Here is a 14513-nt window from a genome sequence, read left to right as displayed (position 1 = left end):
AGCCTCTTTTTTTTGCAAATGTACAAAAACAAACATACACATACAAGCACACATGCCTCTGCTGTATTAAATGCAAACTCAAAAATGTATAGTAGTACATCTAGGACAGTACAATGTTGAGGTGTAATAATATTTTCAGGTTTGATTCGATATGTAATTCTAAGATCGAGTTTTTATTCAGTTTTTGATAATTTATGACATTTTACATGGTCTAGCTCAAACAAAGACAAATTATATTTTAAAACAAAAAGACAACAAAGTAGCATGTCTGTGCGAAACAGTGATCTTTTCATTATGCGTTTACATTGTGGCAATAGACGGATGATGGACGTATCCATTTGGCATGACTGCAGGATGAAACCCACGCACACACAGGGAGAACATGCAAACCCCACATAGAAAGGACCCTGGTCAGAACTGAACCCAGGCCTTTCTTGCTGTGAGGCGACAGTGCTATGTACTGCACCACGGTATCAATTGTTAATTTGTTTTTTTTTATATTGCATTGAAATCATTAAATCCTTATTTAATACTATTTAATACACATTACTACATTTAGTATCCTTGATGTGATTTTAGGACTCTTCATTTAACTATTCACACATGAAAACATCATTTTTACTTTACAAATAAATCCCGAGAGTAGATACCTGCTGCTTTTAGCATCCCTGCTGTTCAATTGCTATAAGAGCTCTGATGAATAGTTATGACATAACAGTCACTTTTGATTCAGGTTTTTAAGAACCTTCAGTGACAAACTGCTTTGTGATATGGTCCTTTACAGACACTTGACTCTTCATTAGTTTTATTCAACAAGACACGTCTAACTGCTATTTAAATCGTAAAATGATCAAAAATTACATATACACCATTTTCCCATACCCCAAATACAGGCAACAGACACGTTTGGTGCCTGCAGTTTGATTCTTTACTTTTGAATTTGAGCTACAAGGCTAATGCAGCTAACTAGTAATAGAAGCTTATTCCTCACATGCAGTCATTTCAAGTTGTTAAGTGAACTTAAATAGACTTGCTTATGCTGTTTGTGACTCTGTATGAAATACTGGAGCTAAAACCATTTGCAGCAGCCACCCTTAAACCTGAACTTGTTTGTACTCTTATCCATTTTAAAGATAACAGTATGTAATAGTGTCAGAATAAGCAAGTCTGTAAACATGGTTTGAAGGTTGATGGTCTAGACATGGTTTGAAGGTTGATGGTCTAGACATAGTTTGAAGGTTGATGGTCTAGACATGGTTTGAAGAAAGTGTGTAGGTTGCACAATCCTAACAGACAATCAGCAGGTCACCAGGGCCTGAGAAATCAGTACGAGCTGTTCTATTTCAAACTCATATGTGGGCCACCCAGGCAAGCAGCATAAGAGAGATCCATACACAGTGACCAGGATCAATATGTTCTCAAGTGATTCTATTGGCAGTGTGCTTTTAGTGCCTTCACACTGAATGATATTTTAGCACTGAAAAGCCCTGTGCATGTTCAATGTTCAGTTGTATTGTGAAAGCAATCCCTGAAATGGAATGCAGGTCAACTGCCTAATTTGCATTGTGCCATTCAGGATATGACCAGTCATCACAGGTCTTACATTTGCTTTGACTGTCTGGTGAAATGACTATAAGAGCATTCCCTGTGCTCTTTGAATTGCAGATGATATGGAGATCTGAGGCAATGATATGTTCCTCTTTCTTTGGCTAGTTTTGAAACAAAATATGAATTAGCATCTCACAGATGTTATATGCCATTAATAGACATGTTCTATTCACTTCCTTTGTGAAATAAAATCCTCTGTCTATTTCCAATTTGAGGCACCCTTCTCTATTTTCATGACCATCTGTCTTTAGAGCACACAGTACCAGTGTTAGATATTGCAATGGTTCAGCCAAAAATCTAATTCACAATGTTTTCCACTTTTTGCAGATACAGTTAATAATCAAAGGCATGTGTGGTGTTTAAACATTGCCAAAGTTTTGCACTGGAGCTACAAAGCTAATGTAGATAACAAGTAATGGATGACACAGGCTGGCTCCCTACACCCCCATTAGCACTGTCCTATATAGTGGTAAAACAAAATAAAAGGGCCCAATGCAGCATTTAATGAGGGTATTTAACCCTCTCAACTTAGGGCTTACAGTGATCATCTTGAGTAATTACTTCTGTAGGCTTAAACTACACTGGTACATTGGACAGAGCTGACCTCATACAACTCCCATTGTTTGGGTTCTGCAGGTCTCTACTTTCACAAAAGAACCAGCCTGTCTGGTCTGACCTCTCCCCAGGAACTTAAGTGCACACATCCTTTAAGGTTTTTCTTGCATTTATTTGGCTACATGTTAAAATCAATACATACAACCACAATTCCAATGAAGTTGGGACGTTGTGTAAAACATAGTTAAAAACACATACAATACAAATACAATGATTTGCAAATCCTCCTATATTCAATTGAATACACTACAAAGACAAGATGTTTAATGTTCAAACGGATAAACTTTATTGTTTTTTGCAAATATTCACTCATTTTGAATTTGATGCAACACTGTCACAATTGGCCCCTCCCAGTCCTGTATGTGTTTGTTTTGTTTTATTCCATGTGCATTTGTTTTGGTGTTCTAGTCCTGTCCCTTGTTTGGTTACTCCTCCCCTAATTGTCTCCACCTGTTTTCCACCTGTCCCTCATTATCCCTGTTGTATTTAAGCACTGTGTTTGTACTTGGTCTTTGTTTGATGTATTGGTCTGTGTTTGATGTTTGCTTTGTTTCTCTGTGTTATTTATTCTATTCTGGTTTTGTCATGTCTACCCCACGATCTCTCCGTATTGGCTCAATGACCTTGGACTGTTTTGACCACGACCCTGGATTTGCCCTCAATAAAAGCCGCTTACTTCCACACATGCGTCCACTACCTCACTCCACATTACAAACATGTTCCAAAGAAGTTGGGACAGGGGCAACAAAAGACTGGGAAAGTTGAGGAATGCTCAAAAAACACCTGTTTGGAGCATTCCTCAGGTGAACAGGTTAATTAGAAACAGGTGAGTGTCATGATTGGGTATAAAGGGAGCATCCCCGAAAGGCGGATTCAGTCGTTCACAAGCAAGGATGGGGCGAGGTTCACCACTTTGTGAACAACTGCGTGAGCAAATAGTCCAACAGTTTAAGAACATTTCTGTGCAATTGCAAGGAATTTAGGGATTTCATCATCTACAATCCATAATATCATCAAAAGATTCAGAGAATCTGAAGAAATCTCTGCAAGTAAGCGGCAAGGCAGAAAACCAGCATTCAATGCCCGTGACCATCGATCCCTCAGGCGGCACTGCATTAAAAACCGACATCATTCTGTAACGGATATTACCACATGGGCTCAGGAACACTTCAGAAAACCATTGTCAGTGAACACAGTTCGTCGCTCCATCTACAAGTGCAAGTTAAAACTCTGCCATGCAAAAGCGAAAGCTATATATCATCAACACCCAGAAACACCGCCAGCTTCTCTGGGCCCGAGCTCATCTGAGATGGACTGATGCAAAGTGAAAAAGTGTCCTGTGATCTGACGAGTCCACATTTCAAATTGTTTTTGTAAATCATGGACGTCGTGTCCTCCAGGCCAAAGAGGAAAAGGACTGTCTGGATTGTTATCAGTGCAAAGTTCAAAAGCCAGCATCTCTGATGGTGTGGGGGTGTGTTAGTGCCCATAGCATGGGTAACTTGCACATCTGCGAAGGCACCATTAATGCTGAAAGGTACATACAGGTTTTGGAGCAACATATGCTCCCATCCAAGCAACGTCTTTTTCAGGGACGTCCTGCTTATTTCAGCAAGACAATGCCAAGCCACATTCTGCACGTGTTACAACAGCGTGGCTTAGTAGTAAAATAGTGAAGGTACTAGACTGGCCTGCCTGCAGTCCAGACCTGTCTCCCATTGCAAATGTGTGCCGCATTATGAAGCACAAAATACGACAACGGAGACCCCGGACTGTTGAGCAACTGAAGTTGTACATCAAATAAGAATGGGAAAGGATTCCACCTACAAAGCTTCAACAATTAGTGTCCTCAGTTCCCAAACGCTTATTGAGTGTTGTTCAAAGGAAAGGTGATGTAACACAGTGGTAAACATGCCCCTGTCCCAACTTCTTTGGAATGTGTTGCAGGCATCAAATTCAAAATGAGTGAATATTTGCAAAATACTATAAAGTTTATCCATTTGAACATTAAATATATTGTCTTTGTAGTATATTCAATTGAACATAGGTTGAAAAGGATTTGCAAATCATCGTAAACTTCATTGGAATTAGGGTTGTACAACAAATCTCTTAAACTCAATGTGGCTTTAAAGTGAAATCAAGCATGACTCACTCAGATAGGTAGTATTTTTAAAGCTTTGTACAACATCACTGAAAGTAAGCATAAAGCACAGCTTTTCTTCGAGGGGTTGCATTGACTACACTGCATGCTGTAAGTCAGTCTGCTGATTATCAAATGGTAGAAGTCATCATCACAGCCCATTATAGAGAAATAAAGACACCACTAGCTGTCTGTAATCCTTTATGTGTTAGATGTGCCTGTCTGGCCTACACACTATACTACAGCTGTATGTGACAGATTGAAATGGTGCAAGTGAAGGAGTGAAATGGTGTCTGAGTCAGCTACTCTGTGAGGAATTAAAATAGCTCTGTAACTGCTTAGACTGTTTGCTCTACCACCAAGTGAAATCAGAACACTTAATTGTAGTGCAGGCCCCACTGGTTCTAAATGAGGTCAATAAAATTCGTATGCTGTTATGGCTGCTAGACATTCTTAGATGTCTCATTAAAGTGGGATCATTAGGAAAGTGTTAAGTGCCTTGTAAACATGCGCTTTCATATCCATAGGCTTTTTTTCTGTTGTTAAAATGAAAGAAACTTAAACTGCCCTGCATATTTGAGCATATAAACTACATAAAAGTGGAAGAGGAGAACCAAATTTTAAAAATTGCTTCAAAGGGACACATGTGCCCTCAAACAACTGGATGTCCTACCACACATACATAAATCTACCTACCACACTTCCTAAATGAACCTTAATCCCAGATTTGCAACAGAAGGCAGACTGATGACAGAATCATTGGGTTAACACATTCTCTCAACAGCTTCAGGCCAACCAAAACAATACCAGTCACAGATTATGGTGGTCTTCACCAGGGTTATCTGACTCTGCTGCAAGAAATCTAGAGGTTTAGGTTGCCCACCAGCAGATTCCAATCCAGCCCTTTCCGGGTTACAAAAAAAAAAATTACAGACTAGCTCAATTTTGAGGATGTGCATCTGACTAATTTTGACATTCCAGTATCCTTAATCAGAATCCTTTATTGATCGGAATCCTTTATTGATCCCAGAGAGAAATTGCAGAAAAATTAAGAGTACATGAACAGATATCCTGTTAAACACAACGGCAAAAAACGGAATGAATGGACTGAAAATACTGCAGGGCTTTAGGCTTATCTTTTTAGGTGATAGCTCTGGTATTGCACAAGAATATAGCAACTTGCAGAGGAACACGTTTTCTTATTGATAAACAGCTGAGGAACATTGGGAGGTTGGATGAGAAACAGAGGCTGCCTCTTCAGATGCGATAATGAGCTAACAGCTAACAAGGGTCACCTTGGATGCTGAAGGGAACACAAGGTATTTTCTTCTCTGTGTACAATCTGCCAACATCAGATAGAGTAGCTAGCCTAGCAAAAAAGCCTCTCAGTCACTTTCTTAACAAGACGTCCTTGATAGGTGTTCATGTTAAGGAACTCATGTTTTAGAGTAGCAAGGTATAACATAACATACTGAGCTAATTATGAGCCAAACTGTCATGCTGGTCTGTATATTTTACCATTTTTTTGTGCTGAAATGTAAATACCTGAATGGTGAGTTCAGTATTCAAACTCTGGCACCTGGAATAGTTAACTGAGTACTCGAGAAGCCGTCATAGTAAATTGACTTTTGCGTTCAAGCACACATTTGTAAACCCATAATGCTGTTACACTGTCTTATACTGAACCTCTTGTTCATTCTCAATAATGTGTGTGTTTTGGTGAGTATAATAATTTCAGTACAGCACTGAAACACTGAGAAAGGATTGTTTGAAACATTTCCCAAATGCCCAGTTTCCTCTAGTGTTGTAGACCAAGACCAAGACCTAGACACATCAAGTCAGAGACAAACAAGACATGAGATCAGGAGAGGCTGAGGCAGAGACAAGACCAGCCTTTTCAAAATATTAAAATAATTATATTTTAGGGGAAAAAATATATATGTATATATATTATATGTAAATATATATAAATTTTACAAGCTCTTATCCTGGTAAATGTAAATTTATGGAAGAACAACATTCATTTACCATATGTCCCTGACCTAGTAACTGGTTATAACATAACAGGCTTAGTCTGCGTACATGAATTAGGTTATTGATACAGCCCTGTGTGACTGATGACACACAAAACACATGCACAGACACACAAATGTATACAGCCCACTCAACTGGTGACAGAAACAGGTCACACACATAAATAGATGCTCATACATTTACCATAGAACATTTGAGTCTGAGTTTGTTCCAGAGCAAAACCAAACAAATGGATGTAAATATATGAACATTTATACTCCTGTAGTAATTTATTTGCATTACATTTTATCATCTGCATTATTTTTATAACCTGCATTAGAAATTAATCTATTAAGATGCAGGCTTGTTATTTAGTTATTCATCTTAAAACTAATCACTTTACTTAACACTTTACTGTAGAGCAGTGTCTATAATGCTACAAGACACCTACAGACATTTGTCATGACAACTGACATAAACCTACATAAACATTTATGAATACTTATTCCAAAAAGTGTCGTCTTATCATAAAGGCTACTTTAGGAAACTTTGATATCAGGTGGAAATTTTTCTGGCATTGGTGAAATGACACAATATGTTATAACAGATGATTCTGTGACAGAGAGTATATCTCAGTCATATAATTCCACTGATGTAACTGTTTAAATTATATGAACAGTAAAATGAAATTCACTTTACCTAGGGGCAGAAAATGCTCTCTTTTGTTCACCCCTGAATATCTCAGGGTTATTACATACTAAGGCTTATTATTCAGTAACTCCAGAGATACAAACTGGTTGGGCTATTCTTGGATTAAAGTGTGGATGTTGTGTCAGCTTGATATTACAAATGCAATTGGCATATGCAAACTTTATGAAAATGCTACCTATTGGAATAAGTGTTTCTAAATGTTTATGTTGTTTATGTTAAGGCCTTATGTACATGTAAAGTAGCCTTATGAACACTGCACTAAAGTGTTACTAAATATTATGCAACTACTGTGAAACTACTGTAAGTCAATTTCATAGTTATGAGGTAAGAAATTGAAGTGAGGTGGACGATATGGCAAAAATATCACATCTTAATACTTAAAGATATTATTCAACATCTAACTTACTGTACTGCACTAAATCCAGTTAAATAGGACTAAGTATGCTCTCTTTGTAATGAAACCTGCAGTTTTTAAAGCATACAGTTTATCACAACTGTAAAATAACACTAAAACACACTATATATCCAAATGTTTGTAGACAACAACTCATCCGACATTTCTTCTAAAATTAGATGTAATAGGAAGTTTGTCACCTTTTGCTGCAGTAACAGCCTCTGCTCTTCTGGAAAGGCTTTACACCAGTTTGAACATTGCTGTGAGGATTTGATTTCATTCAGTCACATGAGCATTAGTGAGGTCAGGTAGTGATGTTGGATGATGAGTTCTACATCATGAATGCGATCCAAACAATGCTTTGTGGTCTGGTACCCTCTAGCTGCTGCATGCCATTGGACATAGTGAACTTAAACTCATGTGCAGCTGCTCTAAAGCATTTAATTCAATTGGTAATGCTTTTCTTTGGCAATTGTGTATGCAGTGTAAATGCTACTGGACACCTGTATCAGCAATGGAGCACTTTTCACCATAAAAAATGTTAATGGAATAATCTCAAGTTGCCTCGCATGGACCACTGAGCGCACTTATGAATAAAGAACTAATTTTTGTTTAAACTTCACAACTTATTTTCTTAACTAGAACTAGACTGGTCAGTCAGCTAGGCTAATAACCAGGCTAATAGATAATTAACAGGCTAAACTATCACAGTCTTGAAATAAAGTACTTCTGACTCACTGCAAAATAAAAGTAATTCACTTGAATGTCTTAAACCTTTCAAATGTCAGTGTTTTCAACTGGCTCTGTACTCCCTAAATTACATGCAATGTAAATGTTATGTTTTAGCTATATTAAGCAATGTTGTGGAGCAGGAACTGGTATTTAAATTCCTACATATTGCACTACGTAGGGAGCAGGGAGTTACGTGAAATTCAGCCCCAGTGTGGTAAAAGGGGCACAGTGAAATTGGCTCTATATAAGACTCACAGTGGTAATTTAATGACTACAAAGTACTTATGAATGAAGTCGTTTTGCATTAAACAGTGCGCTGTTATGATATTATTATTCAACAAACCATAGTGATGTTCTTCTCTGCATTCAGCAGTCCATGGTTGCTTGGCAACAGTACCATACTCTAAAGGAACTACATTTTGTGGCAGAGCACTTGTTTATATTGATTATTATTATTAATAATATTATTTTCTAAAAACTGTGTATTTTATTCTGTTTTATGTTGGCCATCATTTTATAAAAGTAATAAGCTACTCAAGGCTGTGTGTAATTGGGGAAAGGAGTTTAGAACACAGTGATAAAATCATAGTAATGCAAGTCTCTTGGGTTTTAATGCTTTATTTGACTCTTTGTAGTTTGAGTGGTTAACCTAATTTCTATCTTCCCTAAATCTAAGCAACAATTTCATGCAAGGATCTCAAAAACCTCTATCTCTCTTTAACTGCTTTGCACAAAGCAAGCAAAAGGTATGTCTATGAGCCCTGTAACTACAGCCATTGCATTAGTCCTGCCACAATGTCTAGAGTGGCCTGCTGGACAGCGATGGCAGGCAGACTTGGCAGCCACTCTCCCTGACCTTGGGGGGTGCAGTGAATTTTCACACCGCCTGTTACAGGATCTGCCAGCACCAATTGGCCTCAGCATGCCACTCAGGAGAGACCTGCTGTACCTGGCGCTGGAGGTGAATTGAAAAAGCGAGAGGCGAGTCCAGGTGGAAAATCACAGTGTCCTGTGGTAGTGCAGATTCTACTGTTGAAGGTTTCACAGACTTTTCACGCTGATATAAAACTAATTGATCTCCTAAACACAAGATTCTGACTGAGTGCAGCAGTTACAGCTTATTAAGTCAAGCTTTATCCCATAACTTTACAATCAAGATAACAAGGGATATAGCGGTTATAGTGGTTGGGATAGTGTAGTGGTTAACACCTCTGCCTTCTACGCTGTAGACTGGGGTTCAATCCCCACCTGGGCAAACACTTTACACTATACCAATAAGAGTCCTTGGGAAAGACTCCTAACATCGCCTTGGCCTGCCTGTGTAAAATGATCAAATTGTAAGTCGCTCTGGATAAGAGCGTCAGCCAAAATTCCGTAAATATAACTTTAATCACCGTAAAAAGACTGTAGTTAGATGTTACTTACTACAAACATTTAGCAGCTTGACACAGACTGCCTCTAGTGGCTATACAAGAGACAATCACAATGAAGAGTACTATGACCACTTCTCTGAAACAACATACAATACAATCGAGCTTATTAAATATGCAGCAAAAAAAGAGATTTCCATGAACAGCAGCACAACACGGACACTAGTATTGCAATCATATTACAATTAACATGTGCCTTGTAATATATTAAACTATTTTAAAACACATGTGAATCAGTAACCTATGCTTTATTATTTTGAACAATATAATTTACTTTTGTTGAGTTACAGAAATACTTTGTTTCATCAAAACATGCACAGAAGCACTCCTCTGGAACTGTGATTGGTCAAGATGCTCACAGCACAGAGTAAAAATTTTGTAATAAGTTAGAGGGTTTATCTGCATATTGCAGCCTTCTGTGGTATCACAGAAAGAGCCAGTGTCGCAAACGTGATTAACAAACAATTCTATGTCCATGGGTGGGTGACAAGCATCAAGATTTTATCAAAGATTTTACCAAAAGTCCAGTCACTTTTACTCACTACTAGCTAATTCACAGACCCAGATGACCGAAAACCTTCACAGATTGCGTTTCCAGTGTTCTAGACAGCAAGTGTAACCTAATAGTGTGCATTTATAGAGGAATAGCCCACACACAATTTTGAATCCTGAAAAGGGTAAATGAATGAAAATAGACACGGTAGACCACTATGGACTACTGCATGAACTAGACCAGTTGGATGTCTGACCCACCAGAGCATAACACAGCATCGTTCACTGCTAATTGTCTACATAAGAGCATGCGTGACCTTCTTCATGTGCTTCCTGCGGTGGTGGTCTGCTTGGGGTGTGTTCATGGTGAGTATTTACTGGCTTCCCTGTGTAGCAGTGGTCTCTATGGAGTAGGGCTCACAATATAGACAAAATACAAGTATTGTGATTATACTGTTGCACATTGTGATTGCAATATATTTCGCAAAATATCAGAAATGACAGGTGTATAACAGCATTATTTATTCATCCTACAACCCCCGATTTAATCTCCTGCTTGTTTGGTCTTCCTATCACACAATGCTACCAAGTTCTGAGGGTGAAGGCTGGCACATGTTTACTCCAAGACACATGAAGCCCCACTGCATCTTTTCAGCCTGCTGCTAATGAAAAACATCACTGGACAGCTCAGTGCACTTGGAGGAGACGCTAACCACCATTTCTGTTGACAGACAATTGTGCTGACTTAAGCACGCCAATAAAAACCCTGGTGGTTTGGTATTGTGTTTTGGCTTTTGTTGATAAGTTGATGCATGCAAAGGATCCTAATTTCTTAAAAGGCTTCCTGTGACTGATTCCAGACACAATTTTGTGTTTTCCTAATAGGAGTTAACAAGCATGTGCCATTCTCGATAAGGTCGGCCGCTGCTGGTCCGCCACCAGACCACTAAAGAAAAAAAATGAACGAAAAATGAGTAAAAGGAAAAGTGACATTTTATCTAATACTCTGCTTATCCATCAGTGGCCCGACCAGCAAACGCCAAGCAAAAAGTCAGTGGGCCACCAGCTTTGCCATCAGTGGGCCAACAGTGGTCCAGCGTTCTGTATGGTGGTCTCTAATAGTAACCTTTAAGCCATTTTGCTGACTAATTAACATTTGTCAGCAAAACCGTTTCAATTCTAATGACTTGAATGGGTCAATTTCAGCAGAAAACACTCACCTTGAACTGTGATTGATTAAAATGCGCACAACAACGCAGACAACACTGATCTCTTAGAGGGCTCTACTGCAGCCTACTCTGCGATATAAGTATCGAAAAGGCCAATATCGCGATAAAACGGTTAACAGGCGATATATTGCGCGGCCCAATGCCCCTCGCGCTCATCTCTTCCCATCAAAGAAAGCTCTAATCACCATGTTGCGCACGTGCCGTCTCGTTTCTATGACAACAGCACCGTTCTACACAGACCACGCCCTCTGCTCGGCCCGCGAGCGCGTTCTCCTTCACTTTTCTGCGTTTTGTTCATAAACGCCTATAACCGTGCCCCCGTGTGGGCGCGAGCGGTCAGCGATCATCTCAGCCGTTATGAGAGCACCTCCGCGGGCCGGTAGTGAGCCGCTGCCCCGCCTCAGGCCCGCGGCAGGTTGCTGAAACGCTGGGCAAACCGAGGTTCGGAGACGGCGCCGGTTTATAGGGTCTGCTTGATTTTACTAGAGCCAAACACAAAAGACGAAGCCGTGAGACAGATGCGGTCAGCTAATCCCGTTAAGCCGCAGCTCAAAACTCCGCAGTCTGCCGATCAGCGGCGCAGCGTGCACGAGGTTCCAGGAGCGGCGCGTGCTGCTGCCTCTGCTTACCTCATCTCTCCTCTGTCCGCCCGCTGGACTGCGCCACGCGCCGCTGCGGTCTTTTCTGCCTATTCTTTCTGTTCTCCTCCACCTCACCGCCCCTGTGCGCCTCTCTGTTCCCCCTCAGCGCGCTCTCAGCAGCCGGCGCTGCTCACTCACTGCCTGGGATGAATGTGCAGATGCTGGAGAGGGACAAAAAGAAAAACACCGCGACAGAACGAATCCTCCGCTCTTGTTCGAGACTGAAAAAGCTCCGCGCTGCACTGTCCGCCTTCCTCACGTCCATTTCACACTGACTGTGTCCACTGTGCGTGCCTCAGACGCTTCGGCACGGAGACTGGGGGCTGCTGAGGGGCCATGTTTTCACTGGGTAAACCAGAGAGAGAGAGAGAGAGAGGGAGACAGAGAGGGGGAGGTCCAGTGGCGCCCCCAGCAGCGCCTATACAATCATGCCGGTCCTATTTGACCTTGCAATTCTCCCAAAACGAGAGCATTAATTACTTAAGCATTAATTAATCCCCCTCTCAAACGATGCGTGTCCGTGGCCCGTATAAACCACACTTCTCAGAATAAGCCTACCGACCTGGGATCAGTTCGTGCCGTTTATGTAGCACTGAATGGTGTTGCTGGAGTGCTGAGGCCTGATTTCAGATCATGTCTGGGGTAATAAGAACTAGCTATAGTCAAAGCCTGCGTTGCATGGCCTGTAGATGACAACCTGGTTCATATTGTATGTGTTTAATCCTATACAGTACTAATACTTTGTCAGTGCATCCATTAGGGGAGGTGGGGGAGCTCAGTTGTGTGTTGTTCGTTTGCAATCCCCAATTCATAAATATTTCATTTTAAAGGGTTCTCTTTCAGTTAGAACATTTCATCCATTTAATCTGTGAACACGTGCAGGCATCTTGCACAGATGTCACATACACGTCTGCATACTTGTATATAATATGGTCATATACACTAACAGCAGTGTTTGCGATATTTTGAAGATATAGGTTGCATCAATGTTTGTAACACTGACTTCATCTGCCAGCTATGGAGCCCTGCTGGTGACATTCCATATAAATAAAAATAATGCATGGCCATGACTTATTAACACATAGGAATGAGATCCTAATGACTTAATTATCTCATTATCTCATTACTAAGTCGTGGCCAGGACTCAGTAAGGCATGGGAATGAGATCATGCCTTACTAAGACGTGGCCATGCATTAGGATCTTGTTCCCACGGCCTTACCAATTCATGGCCATGCAAAAGGATCTTGTACACCCCCGGCCTTACTAAGTCATGACCGTGCATTAGGATCATGCCTTAGTAAGTCATGGTCATGACTTCTTTTATCTTGTTTACATGCCTTACTAAATCATGGCCACTCCAAATATTTATTTATACAGGATGTCACCAGTGGGGCTCCGCAGCCAACCAATCCTTGAACTGCTTTTGAAATTGCACTAGTTCTGGTTGGAGTAGATTATTGTTTGGGCCTCGTTCCACCCCCAATGTCACTGCATAGCCCATCTGTATCTGCATCATGTACAGCTCAGCAGATTCACACAACAGTAGTTATATATCTTGGAGGTGTGTACATTGTGGCCTCCGTGAGCTATGCTTACCCATGAGCCCCTTATCTGCACTGTGCATCTTTGCAGATATATTAATTAGTCTTAAGAAAACACCACCACTGTTCAAGCTCTATACCACCATGCCATTCACTTCTGTCAAAAAATGCAAGCAAAGTAAAATTTGCCCAGCTGTGCACTAATAACCAGTCAGTTACAGTAACATTAGATACGTAGCATCATTTTACAAACTAATTACTTAAGTGTGTGTTGGTGTCAAACAACCTTCACTGTATGCTCAGGGTAAGCTACTGTAACTGTGACCTTGAAATATTTCCTAGGAAATTATTTAACAAGCTATCATTTGAACAACAAAAGGAAATGGCTCCTCATGAACATAAGACTCCACATTAGAGCCAGTAAAATGGCAGTGTAAACCAAGAGCAACGTACAAAACCACAAAAAAGCAACAGAGCTTATGCTCTACTCAGCACTATGGTGCTAACATTGCCATTACCATAGGGGAGATTACAGAGATTAGCTTTATAGTAGCTGTGGTAATTTGATTAAAAAAAAAAAGGCTTCTTATGCAGCGAAATAAAAAATGTTTATGCATTAAATATTGTTATGTATTGATACTCATGAATACACTCAGCATTGAAATTAGGATAAATTGCATATTTGCTCACTTAATTTATGTATCAGCCTCTTTGTAAAGTTTCCTCAAGGGCAACTGCTGCTCATTATTCAGTTAATTAAGACTTATTAAGAGTTATCATTTTGTATTTTGGTCCTTTGTAATGCTGGATATGTAATATGGGGGTGTCGTGGGCTGGAGGTTAGGGATCCAGCCTCGTCACCGGAAGGTCGCCGGTTTGATCCCCAGAGCCGACAGCACATGAATGAGGGGTCCTTGAGCAAGACACCTAACCCCCAACTGCTCCCCGGGTGCTGCGGATTGGGCT

General features: G+C 40.3%; 1 protein-coding gene across 1 annotated transcript in view; it reads right to left on the bottom strand.

Moving 5' to 3' along the window:
• evlb (Enah/Vasp-like b) overlaps positions 1–12383 on the bottom strand; it is a 59957-nt gene extending 47574 nt beyond the window's left edge. The window contains exon 1 of the mRNA XM_017683317.2: positions 11994–12383. Coding sequence (XP_017538806.1) covers positions 11994–11998 — 5 coding nt within the window. The 5' untranslated portion in view covers positions 11999–12383. The remainder of the gene's footprint in view (positions 1–11993) is intronic.
• Between the last annotated feature and the right edge of the window lie 2130 nt (positions 12384–14513).

This window comes from Pygocentrus nattereri, chromosome 4 (assembly GCF_015220715.1).
Source record: "Pygocentrus nattereri isolate fPygNat1 chromosome 4, fPygNat1.pri, whole genome shotgun sequence".
Classification (NCBI taxonomy): Eukaryota; Metazoa; Chordata; class Actinopteri; order Characiformes; family Serrasalmidae; genus Pygocentrus; species Pygocentrus nattereri.
The sequence above is the reverse complement of the archived record's forward strand: the minus strand, read 5'-3'. Positions and strand labels throughout refer to the sequence as shown.